Source organism: Tyto alba, unplaced genomic scaffold (assembly GCF_018691265.1).
Source record: "Tyto alba isolate M040663 unplaced genomic scaffold, T.alba_DEE_v4.0 Super-Scaffold_12, whole genome shotgun sequence".
Classification (NCBI taxonomy): domain Eukaryota; kingdom Metazoa; phylum Chordata; class Aves; order Strigiformes; family Tytonidae; genus Tyto; species Tyto alba.
The window spans coordinates 7,301,077-7,322,954 of record NW_024881274.1 but is presented as its reverse complement, the minus strand read 5'-3'; the positions used below and the strand labels follow the sequence as shown (position 1 = coordinate 7,322,954).

Here is a 21,878-nt window from a genome sequence, read left to right as displayed (position 1 = left end):
GAAGGCCCCAGTGTGCTGGCTGCGTGCTCCTGTGCAGGAAACCCCCACATTTGGAGAGCTTGCTGAAAAATGGGCTGGAGGAGTGAGCACCAATTCCACTGGGAAAACTTGTTTTTTCTGGCTAATGCTTCCCGTTGCTAGCCCACACCAGTGAGTTCCACCCCAGTGAGCAGCAGCCAGCCACTGTGCTGCGCTGGGGATCGCAGAGCAGCAGCTCCGAGTGCGCCAGCCGCGAATGCCCAGCCCGAGCACGTGCACCAGCACCAACCCATCCGCTCCCCATAAATGGCAGCACTTCACCCACACCGACACTGGCAGAGCAGCGACTAGACAAAACTGTCCCTCTGAAATCTGCAGTTTAAATACAGAGGAAAAACTAGAACAGCAGAACAGAAACTGAACTGGATAAGGTAAGATTTACAGGGAAAACATTACTAAACTGAGCTGGTAAGGAAAGATTGACTCAGGAGCACAACAGAGACAAAGGCAGCAAGAGCAGCCTGTCCAATCAATCGGACCTGTCACTATGCAAAAACATCCCTATTTCAGAGCTGCATACAGCTGGAAAAGTCTAGCAGAAGGGGAATCTGACTCCCAAACCCCACTGCCTTCACCTACCACTCTCTGAGCCTTTGGGAGTCATCTCCTTATTTCAGGTACCTATGGGGGCTCTCTCCTGGCCAGCATGTTTCATCCACCACAGGAGCCCTAACTGTGAAAATAAATCACTCAAATGACAAATGCTAGGAAAGCTCCTAGGAAGAGCACTAGAAGACAGAGAATTGTGTTTTGGCAGCTTCTTCCTAATTTTGGGCGTGGGAGATGCCCAGACATCAGAAAGGGACATCTGTATTTCTTAGAGCTGAGCAAGAGCAAAGGAGTAAAGTAACTGTCCAAGCCAGGCTGCGGTCTTGTCGTGCAACTGGACATGAGCCTCCTCCTCGTTCCCACTGCAGCCATCCAAACGCCCGTAAATATGCCACACCACAGCGCCAGATGATGTGCAGCCTGCTCCAGGCCGCTGCCCTTCTGGCTGCTTTCCTGCCTTTGTGCTCCACTTCCCGAGCAGCCCCAGCCCGCCCGGCTTGCACCGCTCCAGGGCCAGCCCAGCCTGGAGCCACCCTGCAGGACAAGGCCACGTTCATGCAAAGCTCTTGCTGGCCTTGGTCAGCAGACTGCATTCGTGCAAGGAGCGGGACTGCTGTCACAAACAAAGCCCCTAGAAACGCTGGGGCTTGCTAATCCACCGGCTGGCCAGAGCCTTACATCAGATGCTGTCAGCAGTGCTGGGAGTGCCCTGCCCAAAGCAGGCATTGTGCCAGGTTTTGCTTGGCTTGGGAATACTGGAGTGACACAGAAACTTCCCCAGTACATGTTTTGATTATCCTTCAGGTGGTCTTTGCTTTCTGTTTGTGGGTGGATGTTTTTATTTTTCAGGGACTCTTTGTATCTTGGATTATTAGGGATGAGAACCAGTGAGGTGTGGATCTGACTGTGCTCTTCACACACAAAACTGCACTGAATTAGCAGTCTTGATGACAAGTGTGATACACAGGAGCTGGACAGAGATCTGGGTACTGAATTCATGGAGAGGGCTGCTGTCTGCTGGCAGATGCTTCACGAGCGGGAAGAGAGGCTGGAGCCATCGATCTGTCTACGCACCCTGCCTTATTTATCTGTCTTTAGTTATAGGACTAGAGCTCTACTCCTCCCTCTTGTCTGTGAGCCAGTCCATGCCTCATCTTCACTACATGCAGCCATTTCAGGGCTACGAGCAGAGATGTGTTTATTAAACCTCCCTGCAAGTGACATCAGTTACAATAAACGGGAAAAGTAAACGGTAAAAGTAACTCAGCAGGATGACACTTCAGCAAAACAGCCATTTCAAACGTGTCTCCAGAAAAGATGAGGCAGTTTGTTTGCTTGAAAGGACCGATCAGTCAGTCAGTCAGTCAGTGGTGGAAGGTGCAGGGCAGCGCGGCCGGGGGACGGCGGCTCTGCAGGGCTGCAGCCGCCGCACAAGCCACCCTGCGCCGCGCTCCCTGCCCCGGGACCGGCCCCAGCGCTGCCGCGGGGAGCGGCCCCTCGGCGGGGCCCCGGCGGGGCGGGCGGGGCGTCCCCCGGGACACCGGGCGGCGGGAGGGGCGCCCGCCGTCGCGCCGGGAGCGGGACGGGAAAGCGGCCCGCGGGCAGCACGGCCCCGCCTGCCGCGGCCCCGGCCCGTTCCGCCCCCCGCTCCGCCCCCCGGCCGCGCCCCGCGCCCCGGCTTTTCCCCGCCCGCCGCCGCCCCCCGCCCGCAGCCGCTCCCGCCGCTCCGCTCCGCTCCGCCATGTCCGCCGAGCCGGCCCCGGCCGCCGCCGCCGCCCCCGAGCCGGGCCCCGGCCCCGAGCCGCCGGCGGGCGGCGGGGAGGCGGCCGAGCACCGGGCGCTGGTGCTGACGGGCTTCGGCGGCTACGAGAAGGTGAAGGTGCAGGCGCGGCGCGGCGGCGCCCCGCGGCCCGGGGAGGTCTCGGTGCGCGTCCGCGCCTGCGGGCTCAACTTCGCCGACCTGATGGCGCGGCAGGGCCTGTACGACCGGCTGCCGCCGCCGCCCGTCTGCCCCGGCATGGAGTGCGCCGGCACCGTCCGCGCCGTCGGCGACGGCGTCCGCGACCGACAGGTGAGGGGCAGCGCGGTTCGGCCCGGCCCGGCCCGGCCCGGCCCCGGCGCGCTGCGGTGGTCCCGCCCGGCCGGCGCGGCCCCGCCCCGGCCCCTCCGCCGGGCTCCGAGCCCCGGCCGCTCGGGGGGGCCCGCCCGCTCCCCCGGCTGGGGTTCCCCGTCGGGGCGGGCCGGCCCCGGCAGAGCCGCGCTCCCCGCGCGGGACCGACCTGCGTGGTGCCGCCCGCGGGGGGCTCCGCCGCGGCCGGGCAGCAGACAAAGCCCCTGGACAAAGGGGCTGCGCGGGCAGTCGGGCCCCGGCGCGGCCCCGGCCTCCCGGGGCGGTGGCTGCCCTCCCCCCGTGGAATGCTGGCCCAGCCGCTCAGCTGCCCGCCCGCCCCGAGGGCCGGGGTCCCCGGGCTCTGGACCCGTGGGTGGAAAGCTGGAAGCGGCTGTGTTTCTTGGGGACTGCCAGGTGGTTTTGCGTGCCAGGTGGTGAGTGCTAGGAGGATGTTGGGCTGAAGCATGACTGTGCTGTTTCTGAACGCGTGTGTGACTCTCCTTTGAAACCCCGCGGACATGGAAGGGAACGGCTCCAGCTGCTGCAGGGCTGTCCAGAGCCATCCGAGGGTGTGAGCTGTGAGCACCAGCAGATTAGCTCCACTCGGTGCTGGGTCTGTGCCCTCGCTAGAAATGCAGCAGCCACAGGCTTGTCACTTGGGCTGCAGAGGAGTTGGCTCTGTGTATCCCAGAACTTTGGGTCCTAGGGCAGTTGCAATTACGGTGCTTTAAGATGATTCTCGGGTGTATAACCAGCAAAATAAAGTGTCTCAGAAAAGTAAACAAAACCCCCCAGTGTGTCAGAGATGATTCCCTCCCCTCCAGGAAAACATCTTGGTTTATTCAAGTGTAAATGCTAAACCCACACAGCAAGGAGCAGAGGAGACTTTTCTGCTCCAGGAGACTTTCTGCTCACTGTCTTAGCTCTGCCTCTTGTCTGCTTGCTGATACGACTGCTTGGCGTTTTGCTGTCTCCTTCCTGTTGTACTGCAAGCGGATATTTCTTGCCTAGTGGAATAAGAGCAGATTTTGGGGGATGTGTCAGACTTCAGGCCTGAGGCTTCGACCTGGGAGGCTTTCCTGGGGCTGGACGTGCTTTTTCCAGGGTTGATCGTGTTAAACGCTGCCCCAAGTCTCCTGCCTGTTGGCAGAATGATCCTTACAAGGGGCAGCAGTAATACTTCACAGTGTTCAGACTCCTGCTCCCAGCTTGGGCAGGGCTGGCAGGACATGGCCTCTATCCCTCTTACCTTGTTGGGGGTCTGTTTGGGCAGCTGGAGATCAGGCAGCGTGCTGGGTGCGAGCCAAAGCCTGGGGCGCTTGTGATCCCTCAGGCTCCGTGGTGAGAGGCGCAGCGGTGCGGTTTGCCTGATGCATGGAGCCCAGGCTGCAGGCTCCCGCCCAGCCCAGGAGTGCTGCAGTCCCTGCAGACCCACACAGAGAACAGGGCACGTGTGCCTGGCTCTGGCATGCAGAGGGCGAGGGTGTCATGACTTCTACTAGCATGGGGCTTGTTTCAGATCACCTTGTCCTTGGTTTGATTTTAGGTTGGTGATAAGGTGATGGTCCTGGCTAGGTCAGGGCTTTGGCAAGAAGTGGTGAATGTGCCAGCCAGTCAGACTTTCCTGATGCCTGAGGGGATGAGCTTTGAGGAAGCCGCTGCTCTTCTTGTCAACTACATCACTGCCTATATGATCCTGTTTGACTTCGGAAACCTGAGACCCAACCAGAGTGTCCTCATCCACATGGCTGCAGGTAAATAGTTCTTGCCAGGCAGTGCTGAGACTCTTGGCCTCGACGTGCAAGCTTCTGAATGGGTGGCACGGGTGAGGAAGCAATCAGAACTGGGCTGGACTGACAAAACATTGTCAGTCCAGCCAGAGATGCAGGCTTCACCTGGACCCAGCCGCTGGCAAATGCTGAACCCATTTCCCAGCAGCCAGGGTTGGTCTCCCCCGGCGTGTCACAAGCGTCAGCCTGCCCCAGGCAAAGCCTTTATTCCATACCCTCCCAGCGGTGTGTGATCAGTACAAACAGGGATAATTTACCTAACCAGAGGCTTTTCTGACTGCTGGGGCCGTTTGCTTCCAAGTCTTTCTCACTGCTGATTTTCAGGTGGTGTGGGAACTGCTGCCATCCAGCTGTGCAAAACTGTAGAGAATGTCACCATTTTTGGCACAGCATCTGCCTCCAAGCATGATTCACTCAAGGAGAGTGGAGTTGCTCACCCCATTGACTACAGAACGATGGATTATGCAGAGGAGGTCCGGAAAATCTCTCCCAAAGGTACTGTGTGGTGGAGGACTTCTACAACTGTCCTGCATTTCTCTCAAGTGCAAAGAAGCCTCTAGTTACTTTCAATTCCCTCTAGGTGTTGACATTGTCCTGGACCCCCTGGGAGGATCTGATACGTCCAAAGCATTTAACCTGTTAAAGCCAATGGGCAAACTCATCACTTACGGTAAGTGTGAGCAGCGTGCCCAAACCCCAGATCCTGGGTAGGGGGGACTGTGTGATGGCAGGGCGGGCATGGGAATGCTCCATGCTGCTCCGTGCCTGGACACACAGCTGTGAGGGAGCATCACTGTTGCTGTTTGCGTCGTAGTTCTGTTATTTCATGAAGACCTTCAGGATGCTTTGCCTGGGTGAGGCACGGAGGGGAGTGAGATTTGTGCCTTGTCCCAAGAGCTCTGGTCACAGGCTCCAAGGCTCCTCCCTCAGAAGGCAAGATCTCTCTTTGAGTACGAGCGGGTGCCTGCAGGGGAGGCTGGAATGTCCTCAGAGGAACACTGGCACAGCTGCTTTGTCCAGGCTGACTTAATGCATAGCACTAATAAAGCCTTGCTTTTCTTCTAGAGGATGTGTGGGTGATGAGGTTTGAGGCTACTGAATACTTATCTCTCCATTCCCCAGCCCTGAAACACTGTGATTTTTGTCCCGTAGACAAAGGCCTCACACAGCCCCCAGTGGGATTCCAGATACTTGCACCAGTGTGCTGCTTCTTTTGTCCCAGCCTGTTGCAGTGTGTGGCTCCCCTGAAGAAGCCTGGCTGTAGGAGAAGGGGAATGCTGTCCTGCCAGCCTGGCTGGATGTGACTTGTAACCTTCTCTTGCCTCTGCTAGCACTCCAGCATCCTGCTGTTGCCCTCCTAAGAGAGTTGTTCTGTATTTTTGCAATATATGGGCGTGATAATCTGAATTCTGCGTATCTTGAGGCCGAGGCAGGTACCTGTTTCCACTGAAGGTCGACTGGGCAAATCCTGATGTGATCCAGTTCTCACCTCTGTTCTCCATCACTGTGTGAGCGGCTGTTACCCTGCGTATTGTCTGAGCTGTTATATGGGATGCCCACTGCCTCTCCAGTTGTGTTGATTCCAGCTCATCTGTGGCTTGCCTTCTTTTTAGGGGTGGCAAACCTGCTCACTGGGCAGAAGAAGAACCTCATGGCTATGGCTAAAACCTGGTGGAACCAGTTCAGCATCAACGCCTTGCAGCTCCTACACCATAACAAGGCTGTGTGTGGCTACCACCTTGGATATATGGATGAAGAATTTGAGCTTGTTGGAGGTGTTGTAGCCAAGCTGGTTAACCTGTACAGTCAAGGCAAAATCAAGCCCAAAATAGACTCTGTATGGCCCTTTGATCAGGTGAGTCTGAGCTAACATATAGGCCGGCAGCACTCGGCAATTACTGGGCAATTGTCTTCTGCATGGTGAGCTCTGGTTCAGTGTAAGCACCTTGTTCACGGGGGCTGAACCGATGCAAATGTTTAATAACCATCTGTTCTCAGACATGCAGTGCCTTTTTCCTTCTAAGATATTAAGGGTGAGTAAAGTGGCTGGACTCTTCTGCTCTAGTGCACAGAGCTGGGCAATGCCAGACAGCATCCCTGTGGACCAGGGCAGGTGCTCAGCTGTGCTCTGTGGGCAGCACCAGCCCATGGAGGGACTGGGTTATGCATCAGACTGCAGACTGCGCTGAGTCTGCACCCTGTGATTAACCAGACAGCTGGGAAGATGGCTGCTGCCCTTCTACAAGTGGAAAAGAGCACAGGGAGTGAAGCAAAATGACGATGTTGGAAGGGAGTGGCAGCTTTTTCAGCAGCTCTGCTGCACTCAGTGTTGTTGCATCAGTGTATACAGGCAGAGTCAGGTTCTTCCCTTGGAAATCCTGTGCTGGGGTAGGACTTAGTGCAGGGGAGCAAAGGACTTGGTAATAATCTATCAGAGTTAGTACCGGAGAACTAGTGTGATGCAAGTGCTTAAGGAGAACTCTGTTGATTCCAGGCCTGGCTCAGGTGCTGTTTTGCTTAAAAATAATAATAATGGTATTTGTTCTGTGGTTATGTAGATGGTAGAAGCATTGTCCTTCTGGCTGTTGGCTGGATTTCTGCAGTGCTCCCCTCTATTTGGAAGGGAAGGCATGGTGGCATGCTCTTCACTCTTCCATGGTTTGCAGAGCATCATTTTGTATGTTACGGTTGTCCCGTGTGAATTCTTGAGGACAGTTGCCTACAGGCAGGCTGGGGTAGCTTCCCAACTCTGTCCAAAATGCATCTCTGCAGAGGCATCTGGATGCTTGGCACTTGCTTGGACTGCCAGGAAAGCTGCCTCCTGGGTGTCCCTCAGGCTATTCTGGGTGCACCAAGGGCCCGGGAAGGGCAGGACTGCACTGAGTGGTGGGTGTGAGTCTCATGAGATTCCTGTTGCTTCCAGGTGGCAGATGCCATGAGGCAGATGCAAGAGAAGAAGAATGTTGGAAAGGTCATCCTGGTTCCTGAAGCACCCAAGGAAGAATCCAAAAAAGAAGAGAACTAAGGAGAAAAGATGTGTGCAGATTGTGAAATCATGGTTTAACTCCCTGATCTCTTTGGGACCTGGAAATGGACAGATCAGTAGCTTCCATCTTCACCAGTACAAGAACATCGTGGTTAAAGTTCAGATGAGGTTTGCATGCTCTCATTGTGACTGACCCTTTGCCAGATATGCCTCCTGCCCTAGCTCTCTGTTTTGAAGCCTGTTTATTTTGTATGTTTTTCTAATCACTTGTTTCTCTACTGAATTTCCAAACTAACCTTAGTTTTCTCTGGCAGTGCAGCTGAAGCTCCCAGGCAGTTGCTGATTAACAACTGCATATAGCCTGTCACTGTAAAGTCAGGATACAACATACAGTATCAACTGCCAGGTATCTCCACAGAAAGTGAGGCCTGCTAGAGCATTTGTACTGTCACCTCTGAGAAGCTTGTTCAGCAGGAGAATGAGCCAAACTTGGGATATTTCCTCAACAGCTGGAGGAAAAGCACGGCTGGCATAGTTGAACTCTAGCTCAGGCTACATTTCTGTTTACACTAACCACCCCGCTCCCTCGCCTCCGCTTCTGTAGGCCTCTAACACCAGTCAGATAGTAACAGGTCATGTTGTCTTTGCCTTGTAAATAACCATCCTGGCATTTTGGAGTCTATGGCATATTGCACTTAATTCGCAGTCACTTCTCTGTGCAGTCGGCGAATAACCTGACTGGCTGGGCTGTGTCTGAATACAGAAGAAAAGTTTCAGCTGGGTATCTTGATCTTGTCCATTTTCTGATTCCAAAGTGTGTAGGGAGATCTAAACTGTGTCTGATTTTTAGAGACCATAAGGACTCAACTGTGTCTCAAACGACTGGAACAATTGATGTTGGCTGTGTGCTTCATTAATGTTGGGCTCCAAGCTGGTATTGTTAAGGCTAAACTTCACCCTCGTGTTTGTATTTCCAAGGGCTGCACTGCTGAATTGGACTTTAGCCAGATGGGAACAAAATAAGCCCCTGTTAATTGTAATGCTTGCTTTGTGCTGTGCCCTGTGCGCTGGGGAGGTGTTGCAGTTTGGGATGTAACTTGCAAGAAGCAATCCTGTAAACCTGCTTCCCAGGAGCCTGGGCTGGCTCTGTGTGTGGCACGCCACTCAGTAAAGCTATCACCAGGTTACCAGTGTAGATGGTAAACCGCTCAGTTCTGCATCAAGCCTCTTGGCCTGGGCATCTTGAGCAGTTTAAATTGTGCTTTCCATTCTCTTCTAGTTAGCTTGTTAGATACCCACTCAAACCAGCTCTTACCTCGTCAGTCAGTGCTGCAGTAGGGCTTGACTCTCCTTCCCCTGAAACTGCAAGTCTTGGGACCCTTGGGCTTTCTTCTAGCACTGAGGGTTTAGGAGCTACCTGGGTTGCTCCTCCCAGACCAGAACTCGTTTTTTCTTCCTCTTTTCTTCTGTGCATTGGGAAACGTAGCTGTGTAGAGACCCAAGCCTAGTTCTGTGAGCACTTAATGTCCTGGTTGGTGCCTCCCCTTCCTGCTGGACCCTGTTTTCAGGCCTGAGTGACTGTGGTGCTGTTTGTGCTTGCTTTGAGGCTTTGTCACAGACTGTAGGTGCTGTGGGCTTTTAGGCTTCATTTTGGATTTGAAAATGTAAACCTGAGGGTGCCAAGAAGAGCTGCCCATCATGGAAGAGCTCAGGCTCCAGGAGCAAAACCTTGCGACTAGGAGTCCTGCTTAACCAAACCCCGAGGAGGAGAAGCACCTGCCGGGCAAAGCCCCTCCGCTGCTCGAAAGCAGCCAAGCACTGTGCAGGGCTGGGGATTCCCGTGGAGGTGAGGAGTGTGGCTTCTTCCTCTGCCAGTTCTGTTCTCCGGTGGGGCAGCTTGTAATTCAGGTCCTTGGGCTCAGTCCTTAGTTCTGCCGCCTTCTAGAAGCGCGTAGGCACAGCCTCTGCGGGACTTGCCCTGGCTGCCTTTAAGTATTAAAACAAGCCCCTTCCTTAAGACCTCAGAGGAGGGCTGGAGCCCTGTCACAGATCCTTGTCAGTCCACCTCCTGCACTTGATAGGTGAACTTCATAAACATGGTCTGATGAAACTCACAAGCACAACTTTTAACCTTTCTGAATACAAAATCTTGCTGCTTCTCCTTTCAACCTACCCTGTCATGCTAATTTAGATTAAATCCAACAGTGTCTAATGCTGCTTTACCAGGTCTGGCAACAGAAGGACTGTCTAAATTGATGAAATGGGAAGTCTGGACCTGTTCCTCCGAGAAACTGGACTTCACCTTGATGAAAGAGCAGCGTGCTCACACGGCACACAACCCTGCACATCGTCAGGTTCTGCACACTTGTAAAGGGGAAAACTATCAAATTGTGTGTCAGAGTAACATCCTCTCCTTGCTTTACTCTCGGCCGCGCGCGTGCTCAGTGCCTTACTTGGATGGCCTTGGATCAGGCAGCGCAGCGAGGCTCTCGCAGTCTGTCCCTCGCGGTGCAGTGTGGAGGAAAGCGGGAGTCTTGCAGCTCCCCGTAGGACACCTCTGATGTGCTGCCTTGTGGTACGCCACAGAAAACAGTATCTCAGTGCCTTCTTCTGCATGCCTCTAAGGACTAGGAAGTCACTGGAGCCCTTTCCATTCTGGCCTTTCAAAGTATTGCCAAAAACCTGTTATAACTCTTGCTAGCTCTGTTTTGTGAACACTGGTGGTGTAGTCTGTGAATGACATACCCTTTCCATGTACTACAGCCTTTCCAGGGCTGTCCTGGTGGCTCTGTGCTCCGCAGTCCAGAAGAGCTACTGTAGAGCCCTTGTCTCCCCCAGGGCAGCTGTTTGGCTCCGGCCAGTCCTTGAGTGAGGCTTTATCTGCTGTGCCAGCCTTGGCTCTCCGGAAACAATCCCAGCCCCTGCCTCTCTTCAGGCAGCCGCTCATGTATCTTCTACCTACAAATTCCTGAAGCCCTTATCAGGGCACGAGTGCTAAGCAGTTACTCTCTGTTAGAGTTTAGCACTGACTGTTTTATGTCCTGTGGTAGCAATGACGTTTTCTACAGAAAGGCCAAGATTAAATGTAACCTTGCTCTCTGCTGCCTCACTGGCCAATGCTCTGCTCTAGGTGGTTGTAGTTGTTGGTTTTGTTTTTTTCCTTTTTTTTTTTTTTTTTTTTTTTTTAACAGACAAACATTTTATGGGCCAATAAGTATAGAACCAATGTAAAACAACTTCCAAGTGTCTTTAACTCCATGAGGTTAACCAGCAGGTTTGTATACTAAGGACCAAAGCAAAAAACAAACAAAAACCCTAGGATAAAAATCATTCCACTCAATGTTGCTTGACTGTTTAGGGCAAAGTTGTGCTATTAGGGAAATGGGAGATTACTGTGCTTAAATTGCCTGTGCCATTCCAGCTATCAGAAGTGCAATGTAATGTTTATTTTACTGATTGTCTGACCCAAAGGTTATGCTGTGCAGAGTCCAAGTGGAAAGCGTAAATTCGTGAGCAGAGGAGAGCCCAGCCCACTGCTGGGGGGGGGGCTGCTCAGCACAGGGATGCCTGTGTGAGTGCCACACCTGCGTCATTACTGCAGTCACCTTCCCAGACTGGTACTACTGGTCTTGGACAAAATGCAACTCCTCTGCGATCACCAGGCAGCTGTTGTCACGTTTTTGACTCTGGTTTCTCTGGAGCTCACTTGTGTTTCGTGCTAACCGCAGAAAGGGAAGGGAGTGGCAGCAGCCTCAGCTTGTGCAGAGGAGCACAACCCCTGCCAAGTACTTTGAGACAGGGGCAGGAGTTTAGCTGTACATTTCATTTTGGACACCTGTATTAAACTAGAATTGAATGACCAGGGAGAAGCAAGAAACATTGTGGGCCTCAGGCTTTAATTGGTGCAGGATCCTGGCCCACTTACAGCTGCTATCATAGGTGTAAAACCACTCTTGTTGCCTAGTGAAGTCTAGCGTGTTAAGCCCTGGTGATGGCAAAGTGCGACTGGCAAGTAGCATTTGAGCGTGATGTGAAATGCATTAGACTCTGAGCCTTTTACAACATATGGTCTGGTCTGTACTGTCTGAGTTGTGTTGATTTGCTGGTATGTGATATGAGTGATACTCATCCTACAGACATGGAAAATCTTTGTTTAAAAAAATATATTCTGCTTTGTGCGTGTAATCAAGTTGGACAGGAAGCAAACGTGCCAATGCTGTTTACATGACTATACTGTGTAATGCTCCTCTGTCTAATGTTACCATATGCCTTATGTGTTTCAAATGTTAATTAAAAGCATAACAAAACCCTCAGTGGCATGCTGCTCAATCATCTGTTGGAATGAACACCTCTGCCTGCAGCTCAGCTGCCGAGACACTTTTATTGCTTCTCCAGGCAGTCAGGGGCTGGACACATTCAGTTTGTAAGTTCTAACTCTCACAGGATGAGATGATGACTCTGCTCGCAAGGCCAACTGCTGATTGTTGCCTTGATCTACTGCCCTATTCTGGAGGGCAGCTATGAAGAATTTTGTTTGCAAAGCCCTCAGCTGGCCTCTGCAAGTCACTCGGTGTCTGGGTGGCTGTAGCCAGTCGAGATTGAAATGGGTGCCTGGGGTGATGGTAAGACAAGGCATGAACAACCACTGCTAAAAACATGGGGAAAAAGTCTTGTTTATTTGTGTTTCTCCCCTGAGAATATACAGGCAGGGACAGTTTCTCAGGGGAGGTGGCTGTCCTGGGCCCTGAAAGCTGTTAATGCTCTCCCCAAGAGATCATCAGGTTGCCTGCTGGCCCCAGAGCTGGGGCTGCAGCTGGGGGCTGTCTGCTCAAGGACAGAAATGTCTGAGTGAACAGCTGAAATTAACGGCAGCTCAACTCTGGCACAGGCTCTGGGGGTGGCTGGGCTGGAACCTGCCTGTAGTGGCTGGAGGTGGAAGAGCCTTCCAGAAGCTGGAGCTGGACTACATGCAGGTTTGCCCAGGTTTGGGTTACGCTGCTGAAAGCCACACCAGCGCTCAGCCTGGAGCCGGTGTTGAAACAAGCTGTGTCACTGGCTGGTGAGGACATACATCCAGGAGGAGCTGGAGTTCCAGGGAAGCTGTGATCTATGCTGGGGGTTGCAGGTGGGGTGGGGAGGGAGGTGCTACTGTCACTAAAGTGCAGACTTCTGGCTATCTCTGGGAGTACAGGAGCTCCTTGGACAAACACCTGCTTTTTCTTGAGCTGTCTGTGTTAAGCTGCAGTTTTGTCAGCTGGAAGGGAAGGTGAAGCAAAGGCATGGGCTGCGGCTGCTCAGGCAGGGAGTCTCACGCAATGCCCAGTTTCTTCAGTACAGTGCAAACCTCACGGAGATACTGGGCGTCTGGATAGCCGTTCCTGTGGGGCAGAGAGGGAAGTGGAGTAAGCCCTGCTGCTGGTGCTAAAACCACTGAGGGGAGCAGCAGTTTAATTTTGCCCCATTCCTTCAACAGGGGCTGAGGGTGGAAGTCCTGCTGCCAGGCAGCTGCTGCTGCCCACAGGCACAGCTTGCACCCAGAGCTGGCTGCAGAGCGCTGGCACAGGAAAAGGCAAGAAAGCTGTAAGTGAAGAGGGCCCAGAATTCTTGTTCATGGGGAGCTTATGGGGGTGGGGTTGAAAAGGGCTCTAGCTCCAGCTGGAGGGTGCCAGGGCTGGTCTGCCACACCACAGCTGCCCTGTGAATTGAAGCAAAGGGAGGCACCAACTCAGTCACTGTGGGAGCCTGGAAGAGCTACCCATGCCAGGATTTGGTGAGCTGACGCCCATGTTTCTCCTCCTCCAATTGCTAAAAAACCCCACACCTGGAAGCTTGGGAAAAGCTGGGCCATACCTGGCTTTGCCTCCATCCCAGGAGGTTTTGTGTGGGATAAGGCCCCATGTCACTCTTTCCTCTCCATTGCAGGACTTGATCTGGAAGGTTAGCCCATGCTCAAATGCTTTCTTCAGCAGCATTGCCATCTTCTGCCCTTCCCTGTTGTCAGGCAGGAAAGCATAGAAATTCCCTCCTTTGTAAGGCTGTCCTGGACGGGGGTCGCCAACCTTAGAGCAGGAAAAAAGCGTTTTAAACAACCACCTGAGTGCTGTTTCTCAGAGCTGGCTTCTGAGATTTTGTCCAGCCTGAAAACACACAGACGACTATGGCCCGCATGGGCTGGTAGTCACTTTGAGCTAAAAACAGAGGTCACATACTCTTCTAAAGCAGCAGGCTGCTCCCGAGCCTGGTGTGGAGCTTTTTGCCTTCCACAGGTCGATACCTCTGTTGCTTTGCATGTGGGGCATGGAGCTGTAGCTGCCTTCCCCACCACACACACGCACACTCCCCCAGCCACGCTGACAGAACCTATTGCGTATCCTGTAGCAGAATGGGGAAGCCCCCATGGTCAGTACCTACCCCTTGCACGCCATCAGGGACGTTATAGGCAACCTGGAGCGTTGGGTCTCGATAGTAGCCAGGCAGACTCTGAGACAGGCATGAGAGCTTGAATGTCCCTGAGATCCTGCAGCCTGGGGCAACGGAGGAGGAGCTGCAGCAAGCTGGCTGCCCACTGTCCACTGCGAAGCATGTCCTGCACAAGGCGTGACCGCAGGGGGCCTGGCAGGTCACACCTGAGCCCTGGCAGGCATCGCACCGGCCCAGAGGTGTCTTGCTGCTTTCCTGTCCAAGGCTGGGGCCTCTTGTCTGCCGTGACGAGAGGGCGGGCTGCCCCTGCACACTGCTCCTGCCCGCTGGGAGCAGGGCCCCTTCCCGGCCCCCGGGCTCTGCTGCAGGTGACTGTTGGGCTGCAGCCTCGGGTGGCTCGGCGGCCGCAGCCCTGTACAGCCAGGCGGGCAGGGAGTGAGGAGCCCCGTCTGCTGCAGACACGGGTGAGCGCAGCTGTCCCACCGCTTCCTTCTGGCCTCCCCGGCTCTTGTCTCTTGCGAACTGGAATCTGTCCACCAAAACCTGCTTCAGCCGTGCAATGTCAGGCTCCTCTGCAGACAATTTTGTCTTCGGCTGTTCCAGGGACTCCCTCAGACCAGCAGGACTTGGCTTATCCACTACGCCAGGGCTCTGAAGGCTGCTTCTTCCTTGCACAGCCCCAAAATCAGCATGGCCATTGTCCTCCTCCTGCCCCAGTGCCTGCTGGAACCTCCAAGAACTGGCGGACCTCTTTTCCTCAGCCTCTGGCAGCTGGAGAGCCCTGAGCGCATCCACGTGGTCTGCTTTGTCATTAATGTTCAGGTGCTGGAGGCCCATGTGTAGGGAATCCAGGCTGCTGGGAAGGGCAGCACCCAGAACCGTGTCCTGGCTTCTGCTTGGCTGGATCACACTTGAGTGCCCTGTACTCTCTTGTCCTGGAGACAAAGATGAAGACTTCAGGGCATGGAGCCTCTTGGAAGAAAACACGTGGAAAGCCTCAGTCACTCCTGGCAGCATCTCCTTGGGGCAGGCAAGATATAGCTTGTACTTGTCTTTGGTGAGTCCAACCTGGAGGGAGTTTCCTTGCAAGAGGCTGCACAGTTCACTCAGGGCACTGTCATCTGGACCATCTAGAGCAAGCTCCGAGTAGCTCATACTCTGACACACAAGGTCAGGACACTTTTGCACAAGAGCTTCCACCTTCCATTTAGCCTGGAAAAGCTTGCCCCTGTCTGCCGTCTGTAGAGTCAGCACAGTGCAGTCCCCAGTACGATGCTCTGAGATCTGCACACCTCCATCCCTGCACAGGTCATCAATAGCAGCGTGACAAACGTCTTTCAGGTAAGACCACTGCAGAGAGTCCAGGTTCATTTCTTCACTCACCCTCCTGCCTCCACCGCCTGCCCTGACACTGTCTTGGGGCTTATCGCTTTCCTTTGACCTTGGCAGGGAAAAGCTGTTGGAACGTCGCAGCAGAGGCCTGGATTCAGAGGGTTTAGTGTCTAAAGCAGAAGAGGTGCTTGTCACGTCAAAGGTACTAGATATGCTAGTGAGGGGGCGGTGCTTGATGGGACCTGAGCCTTTAGAGTCCCCAGGATGCTGCGAAGTGCTATTCTCTTTGCCCCCAAAGGGAGACAGAGCCTTGTGTTTTATAAGCCTGGCACCTCCTTTCACACGGTGCCATGCTTTGGGGTCCTTCTGCTGAGACTCTGCTGCTGACTCCAAAACCACATCTGTTCTAGAGTCATGAGGCTGGAACTGCTGGGTTGGTGCTGTTGGGTCACTTGGACCACTCAGGCCCCGGCTGGCCTGAGACCTCTCAGCTTTCAGTGTGCTGAAGCTGGCAGCTAGCTTGAGCTCACCTTTCAGCTCCGGCCTGCCTGGGCTGAGCCTTGAGGCTGAAGTGTCCACAGGTGCCTTGGGCTTGTGCAGTGCAGCCTCTGTGGGACAGGAGGTTGCTGGGCGTGAGAGCAGGGAGCTGCTGAACATGCCAACTGCGTGCGCAGCACCTCTGGTGCTGAAATCCTGAAGGTATTGCTTGGCCTGGGACACATCAACGAGGTTTCCAATAAGACAAAGCTGCTTCTCGTCCTCATGGCAGAGCAACTGGGGATACAGTTTCTTCAGCTCACGTGTCAGAGCCCCGAGTGCCTGGCTGTCCATATCCAGTCCTTCCTTGGCGATATTCTCCTTGCGCAAGCTCACCTCCAGGTGCTGGTAAAGCTGCTGCAGGGCCAGACGGGCCTGTCGCAAGGCGTCCATGTCCCCAGACACACCTACAGCTGGCTGGAGGTACAGTATAGCGATGCCATCGCTGCTAACATCCACCACATCCACACGATGCTGGTGTAGCACACCTTGGTACTCGGTGGCACAGAACCTCTGCATGTACAAGTAAATGTCCGAGTCCATCACTAGGGAAAAGTCCTCCAGCTGTTCCACAGCTTCCCCATCCACTGGGCCCCGAGGTGATGGGACTTCAGCTGCCTTTTCACTTGCCTGGTCCCAGTTCTGCAGCTTTGCTGTCTCTCGTGCTGACTGAGCAGAGTCAAGTGCTTGCTGGTGACCGTGCGTTCTGGTCTCTTTGGCCACGTGGCTGGAACCTGGCAGGAGGATCTCTCCAGCAGCTTGGCTCTCGAGGTTCAGGCTGCCCAGCAGGTCTCTGCTGAAGGCCTGCAGCTCCGTGAATGGTCCCTTGACTATGCAGTGTGTGTTCTTGGAGTCAAAGTCAAACTGCACATTGCTGTAGCCTTTATGCAAGTTCCTCAGGAGGGTTTTTTCCAGCAGGAAGCTTGCCATAGTCAACTATCATGCAAACACGTATGAAGATCTGCAAGTAGAGAGCAAGAGAGTGAGAGCAAGGAACAAAAATAAGCCCCCTCCAAGGCACAGGGGGAAGCAAATGCACCTGCCACCTGCCACAGCCCCTGCATTATTATGACAGGAGAGACCACAAGTTCCACCACCTCTCTCAGCATTCTGCTTTCAAATGAGATGGGAGCATAATGCAGGCAGGACTGAAAGACCCAGCCAGCCCAAGCAACTCTTGGACCTTGTACACATACTCAAAAGCTTTTTGCAAACAAGGAATGCAAGGAGCAAACTGCACAGAGATGCTGTCCCACTTCTACATTCCATGAGCTCTGCGAGCAGCCCAAACCCAAGAAATCCACTATTCCTTCTGCATATGAAATGCAGTTGCACTCTTACCCTCCCAGAGCTTCAGCTGTAGAACTTCAAGCAGTCTGGCACCACAGGCTTGCAGAAAGGTCTGCAATGCCGGGCTAACTCCCGTGCGTGCCCTTGTTTTCGGTGCTGAGACATGAAAGCAGGAGATGTAGCTACTGCCCCACTCTCCTGAAACAGGAAGAGGCAAGAACTCTCCAGTGCCTCCTAGACACCAGCAGGTCTGTCTCCTAAGCTCTCCTGAGAAGAAGCGTGTCCAGATAATGAGACGGAGTCCAGCTAACACCATGGCAGAGGCATTAACAGGATCCCCGCCATGTCACCAGACGGGCTGGGGAAAAGTGCCCCTTCCCTCCAGTCTGACTAGTCTTCCTCGCCTTAACAGGCACAAATACTGAGCAGCTGAGCGCACAGCTGGCCTGGCTGTCCCTGTGTTATTAGCACGCACACAAAAATATATTCCTCGTTTGAATGTGAATACAACCGGGTTTGCTTTAAGTCTACTAAAGGTTAAAGGAGAGCGCGAGGTCGCCCTTCCCACGCGTCTGCCAGGCCCAGAGCAGCTCCAGGAGCCGGCTGCTCGCCGTCACCTCGTCAGGGCTCGGCTCCGCGGCGTGCGCCGTCACGTCCAGCGGGTATTCCTTCCCTCCGATCGACAGCACGTGGTTCTTCGCCTTCAGGATCCTCTGGGCCACTGGGTGGGAAAAGCCGTCGGGCACCGCGTCAGCCCCGCCAGGTGCCCGGGAGCAGCAGCTCCGTCCCTGCCCCGCGGACACAGGGACGGGGGGGCGAGACAGGGGGACGCGGAGACAGGGTGGACGTGGGGGGCGAGACACGGGAACACGGCAAAGCCCAGGGGCCCGGCTGCAAGCGCGGCCCTTCGGGGCCCCCGCGGCCGTTACCTTCCAGCGCCTCGAAGGTGATGAGGGCGCAGGCCGGGGGGCCGGCCAGCACCCGGAGGTCGGCGATCTCCCCGCCGCCGTTGCGGGAGCGCAGGAAGTGGATGGTCAGCTTGTCGGCCACCCTGTCGGGGGGCAGGTCGGCGGGGAGGCCGCCCACCCGCACCGTGCGGCCCGCCATGCCCGCGCGGGGAGGCCGCGGGCCCGGGGAGCCCCGGCGGCAGCTGCCCCCGCCCGCCCCGCCCGCCGGGCCCCGCGCCCGCCCCGCCACCCCCGGCCCGGCCGCGGCCCCGCGGCAGCTCCCGGGCTCCCCCCGCCGCGCCCCGCGCCCCGCGCCCCGCTCCGGCCCCGCCGCCGGGAAACGAAAGCGAAAGCGGGGCGGCCCCGCCCCGGCCGGCCCCGCCCCGGGCCCCGCTCGGCGGGGCAGCGCCCGGCCCGCTCCCTCGCCCCGTCCCACCCCCAGCACGACAGACACGGCGCTCCCTGCAGACGCTTTAATTCCCGCTGTGACCGGCGGCCCCGCCGAGCTCCGCTGCGCCAGGGCTAGCCCGTGTCCTCCGTGAAAACGGCCACCCCTCGGCGTCCCCCCGGGACGTAGGCGAGGCTGTCCACCTCTCCCCCGCCGCGGCTGGCCTTCTGGAAGTGGATCTCCAGGGCGTCCCTCATGGGCTCCTCACCCAGCACGTCCGGGATCCCCGAGAGCAGGACGGTCCTGGGGCAGCGGGCGGGCTGGAACTGGGCAGAGCTGGTGGTGAGGCGCAGGGAGGGGGTCCCCGCACTGCTCCGATCGGGGCTGCCCGCAGGAACCACAGCCCGGGCTGTGGGTCTTCGGGACGCCCCTCCCCTGCTCCTCGCCCTGGGCGGGCAGGAGCTGCGTGGCACCGGGGCCGGTGCCCTCACCTGCAGGCTCGTGAGGTCCCCAGTCATGCACGGGGATATCTTGAGCTTGTAGTTTCCCTTCCCGATGTGCACCTGGATATGCCCTCTCGCAATTAGCGGCTCTGCCACTGCAGATGGAGAGGAACGCCCTGAGCATCCCAGCATGAGCTCTGGGGGAGGTTACGTCCCTGACACAGACACCAAGGCTGGCGCTGCCCAGCCCCAGCTCACCTGCACCAGCACAGTCTCAGGGGAGACAGGACAGCCTGGGCTCACTCTGCCTTCCCTGTTCCCCACAGACACAGCTCCATCTGCTCTCGGAGACGACTTGTGCCTGCCTCGGGCAGCCCCCCCCCCTTGCTGGCAGCCTGAGCTCCACACGCCCCACGCACCTCCGTCCTGCACGAAGGTCAGCACCACCTGGCCAGTGTCATCCAGGAACTCCCTGCTCTCCACCTCGCCACCCCCGTTCTTCGTCTTGCTGAAGAAGAGCTCCAGCTTGTCCAGCAGTGCCTCCTCAGGGATGCCCAGGCTGGGCAGGTCAGACACAAGGATGCTCCTGCTGCTCTGGGTCAGCCTAATCTGTGGGTGGCACAGGCTGGTCAGTGCCAGGGCAGGGCCAGCCCCAGAGCTTGGGGGAGCAGCGCAGAGCTGCAGCACTAATGTGCAGAGCTGGGCAGGTACCGGTGACCCGGCGGAGACAAGCCTGGGTAGCGGCAGAGCAGGGCACAGCAAAGCTGGTGCGTGCCCAGGGCAGCTTGGCGGTTCTCCACAGTTTGGGGAGCAGCAGGCCCTCGGGACCTACCTCCAAGGCAGACGGCAGCAGTATCTCCACCGGCGCTGCCTGCACTCGCGCTCTGCACCGGTCGAGCTCCTCCAGCTCCTCCCCATAGCTCAGCTCCACCGTGTGCTCCTTCACCTCTAGGATCTGCTGGGCCACTGCAAGCAGGGAGAGCCCCCAGCACAGGGGATTGACAGCCTGCTCCGAGCACACTGCAGGACAGGACACGGGGCAGCTAATGCTTTCGGGAGGGGGCATAACCCCGCACAATGCCAGCAGAGGGGACGGAGCTCCAAGTCCTGGCCCAGGGAGGGGATGCAGGGCAGGCCCCAAAGCCACTCAGCCAGGATGCCTGGCTGTGGCAGAGTCCTTCTCACTCTTACCCTCTGCCTTCTCAAAGGTGATGAGAGCTGAGCCCCCCAGCAGAGGGTAGCGGATCAGAGGGGTGAGCATCAGTTTGTTCATGGTCTCCTTGTTTGTCACGAGTCCCTTAAACACCATTTTCTTCTCCGGCAAGGCAGGCAGCATCTAGGTTCAAGTACACAGACAGCGCCTGGAGGAGACTGGACCCCACACAGAGCCTGTCCCTGCCAATCCACAGAGAAAAAACAAGTTCATGGCTCAAAATAAACAGCTGGAAAGCCTCAGCAGAGTCTCTCCTAGGGTCTGGCTGTGCCTGGAGTCCCAAAGCCATAACTGGAGCTTCTGGCCCTGGCAGAGGAGCCCCCCGCTAGCAGGAGCTGTGCCAGTCATCACACAGTGCCCAGCTGCATTCACCTGCAGCCTCTCAGCCAGGCTCGTGCTCCTTATCAGCACACCTAAGTGCCCCCACACACTCTGTTACCATCAGTGGATCCTCCCAGGGGATGCTCTTCCTCACTTGTTCCAGTTTCTCTTTCAGCACCTGTTTCTCCTGCTCCAGTCTGTTCTTCTCCTCCTTTGCTGAAAAAATGCCCACCTGGAAGGAAAGGAAGAGGGGAACCACCAGGACATGACGGGCTGCAGAACAGCACTATTCTTGGACACAGCTCCACCCACACCATTTTTCTGTTCTTGACTGCCTGCAGCCCTGCCCTGGCTCCCCAGCCCTTCCTCCACCGCCGCAGCATCAACACAGGCCTGATGTGACATCCCATGAAACTGCCCCTGGTCCAGAGCAAAGCAATCTCAAAGCAGTGAGCTGAGTGATGCAGCCCCACCACCCACTGCCACCCTTCCAAGCCCAAGACAAGTCCTCCGACCACCAACCTGGCAGGATCTCTCTTCATCTCTGTTTAAATACATTTGTTGCTCAAGATTTTTATGAAGAAGTTCTCTCTCTTTCCTCAACTCTTGTGTCCTTTGCTCTACAGCTTCCTTGGCCATTTGTAGCTTCACATGGTCTTGCTCCAGAGCGCTACAAAGTTCCTGTGAGAGGCACCATGAGACAGAGAGATGCTACAGACATTGTGCCACCCCCACTGGCTGTCCAGCCCCAGCACATGCTGCTCGTTTGGGAAGGAGGGGGGCTGCTCCCCATGCAGAGCCCCAGACCCCGGTACAGGCTCTCTTAACCGTGGGATACCCCTTCTCTGCCACTCCTGGCTCATAGTCCAAGAAAAAATAAGAAACTCATGCTCGCAGCCCAGGCTGGCTGGGGCAGATCCCAAGGTGGTTTGGATTGGACCCGATCCACTTCTCAGGGATGCGGTGGGACACACCTTGCAACGCTCGATCTCCTGCCGGACTTGCTCGGGGGTCCCCTCCGGGCAGCCGTCCTCCGGGCCCCCGGAGTGGGGCAGCCGGATGAAAGAGTCCTAAAAGCAGGGGGGGGTCCTCAGCCACGCTGCGCCAAGTGCCGCCCCGCTCCCCTCGCCCCCGGTCCTCAGCCCCTCACCTCCGAATCCATCGTCGCGGCGCTGGCGGCAGAACGGCGGCAGGTCAGGCGGGGGGCCGAGCACCGGGGCCGCGGGGGGGGAGCCGGGCCGAGCTCCGGGGCCGCCGGGGGGGAGCCGGGCCGAGCTCCGGGGCCGCCGGGGGGGAGCCGGGCCGAGCTCCGGGGCAGCCGGGGGGGAGCCGGGCCGAGCTCCGGGGCCGCCGGGGGGGAGCCGGGCCGAGCTCCGGGGCCGCCGGGGGGGAGCCGGGCCGAGCTCCGGGGCCGCCCTACTCACCCGCCGGGACCGCGCTGCCGGTGCGGCCCCGCTCCTCCTCCGCCCTTCCCTTTCGGTTTCGTTTCCGCGGCCCGGCCCCGCCCCGGCCC

General features: G+C 56.5%; 3 protein-coding genes across 4 annotated transcripts; 1 reads left to right on the top strand and 2 right to left on the bottom strand.

Annotated features, from left to right (window-relative positions):
• Nucleotides 1–2,300: 2,300 nt before the first annotated feature.
• VAT1 (vesicle amine transport 1) lies at nucleotides 2,301–8,367 on the top strand. Its single transcript, XM_042787325.1, has 6 exons — nucleotides 2,301–2,659; nucleotides 4,245–4,452; nucleotides 4,813–4,983; nucleotides 5,069–5,158; nucleotides 6,102–6,343; nucleotides 7,412–8,367. The coding sequence occupies exons 1-6, from the start codon at nucleotides 2,330–2,332 to the stop codon at nucleotides 7,511–7,513; spliced, it is 1,143 nt and encodes a 380-aa protein (XP_042643259.1). The 5' UTR covers nucleotides 2,301–2,329; the 3' UTR covers nucleotides 7,514–8,367.
• Nucleotides 8,368–12,130: 3,763 nt separating this feature from the next.
• Nucleotides 12,131–18,209, bottom strand: LOC116959978. The gene is made up of 5 exons (XM_032985959.2): nucleotides 17,983–18,209; nucleotides 17,671–17,774; nucleotides 13,886–16,724; nucleotides 13,325–13,533; nucleotides 12,131–12,852 (listed from the first exon to the last, which is right to left on the bottom strand). Exons 3-5 carry the CDS (start codon nucleotides 16,691–16,693, stop codon nucleotides 12,783–12,785), a joined length of 3,087 nt encoding a protein of 1,028 aa, XP_032841850.2. The 5' UTR covers nucleotides 16,694–16,724; nucleotides 17,671–17,774; nucleotides 17,983–18,209; the 3' UTR covers nucleotides 12,131–12,782.
• A 250-nt stretch (nucleotides 18,210–18,459) lies between these two features.
• On the bottom strand, nucleotides 18,460–21,639 carry IFI35 (interferon induced protein 35). 2 transcript variants are annotated; one of them, XM_042787369.1, is made up of 9 exons: nucleotides 21,516–21,639; nucleotides 21,340–21,435; nucleotides 20,888–21,046; nucleotides 20,484–20,597; nucleotides 20,023–20,167; nucleotides 19,664–19,797; nucleotides 19,251–19,440; nucleotides 18,880–18,986; nucleotides 18,460–18,724 (listed from the first exon to the last, which is right to left on the bottom strand). In XM_042787369.1, the coding sequence occupies exons 1-9, from the start codon at nucleotides 21,525–21,527 to the stop codon at nucleotides 18,653–18,655; spliced, it is 1,029 nt and encodes a 342-aa protein (XP_042643303.1). In that variant the 5' UTR covers nucleotides 21,528–21,639; the 3' UTR covers nucleotides 18,460–18,652. The 2 variants fall into 2 exon arrangements, with proteins under 2 accessions (XP_042643303.1, XP_042643302.1); XM_042787368.1 differs by having other exon boundaries at nucleotides 18,460–18,714.
• Nucleotides 21,640–21,878: the final 239 nt, after the last annotated feature.

Bases quoted from the DNA above. Each gene is read 5' to 3' on its own strand.
- VAT1 (XM_042787325.1), top strand. From the start codon at position 2,330: ATGTCCGCCGAGCCGGCCCCGGCCGCCGCCGCCGCCCCCGAGCCGGGC. The intron at 2,660-4,244 runs GTGAGGGGCAGC...GTTTGATTTTAG, and splicing joins ACGGCGTCCGCGACCGACAG to GTTGGTGATAAGGTGATGGT. The intron at 4,984-5,068 runs GTACTGTGTGGT...AATTCCCTCTAG, and splicing joins CCGGAAAATCTCTCCCAAAG to GTGTTGACATTGTCCTGGAC.
- IFI35 (XM_042787368.1), bottom strand. The intron at 19,798-20,022 runs GTAAGAGTGAGA...CCCTGCTTGCAG, and splicing joins CACCTTTGAGAAGGCAGAGG to TGGCCCAGCAGATCCTAGAG. The intron at 18,715-18,879 runs GTGAGGGCACCG...AGCTCTGCCCAG, and splicing joins GGGACCTCACGAGCCTGCAG to TTCCAGCCCGCCCGCTGCCC.
- LOC116959978 (XM_032985959.2), bottom strand. From the start codon at position 16,693: ATGGCAAGCTTCCTGCTGGAAAAAACCCTCCTGAGGAACTTGCATAAA. The intron at 13,534-13,885 runs GTAGGTACTGAC...TCCTGCTCTAAG, and splicing joins TCCCTGATGGCGTGCAAGGG to GTTGGCGACCCCCGTCCAGG. The intron at 12,853-13,324 runs GTATGGCCCAGC...TCTGCCCCACAG, and splicing joins TGGGATGGAGGCAAAGCCAG to GAACGGCTATCCAGACGCCC.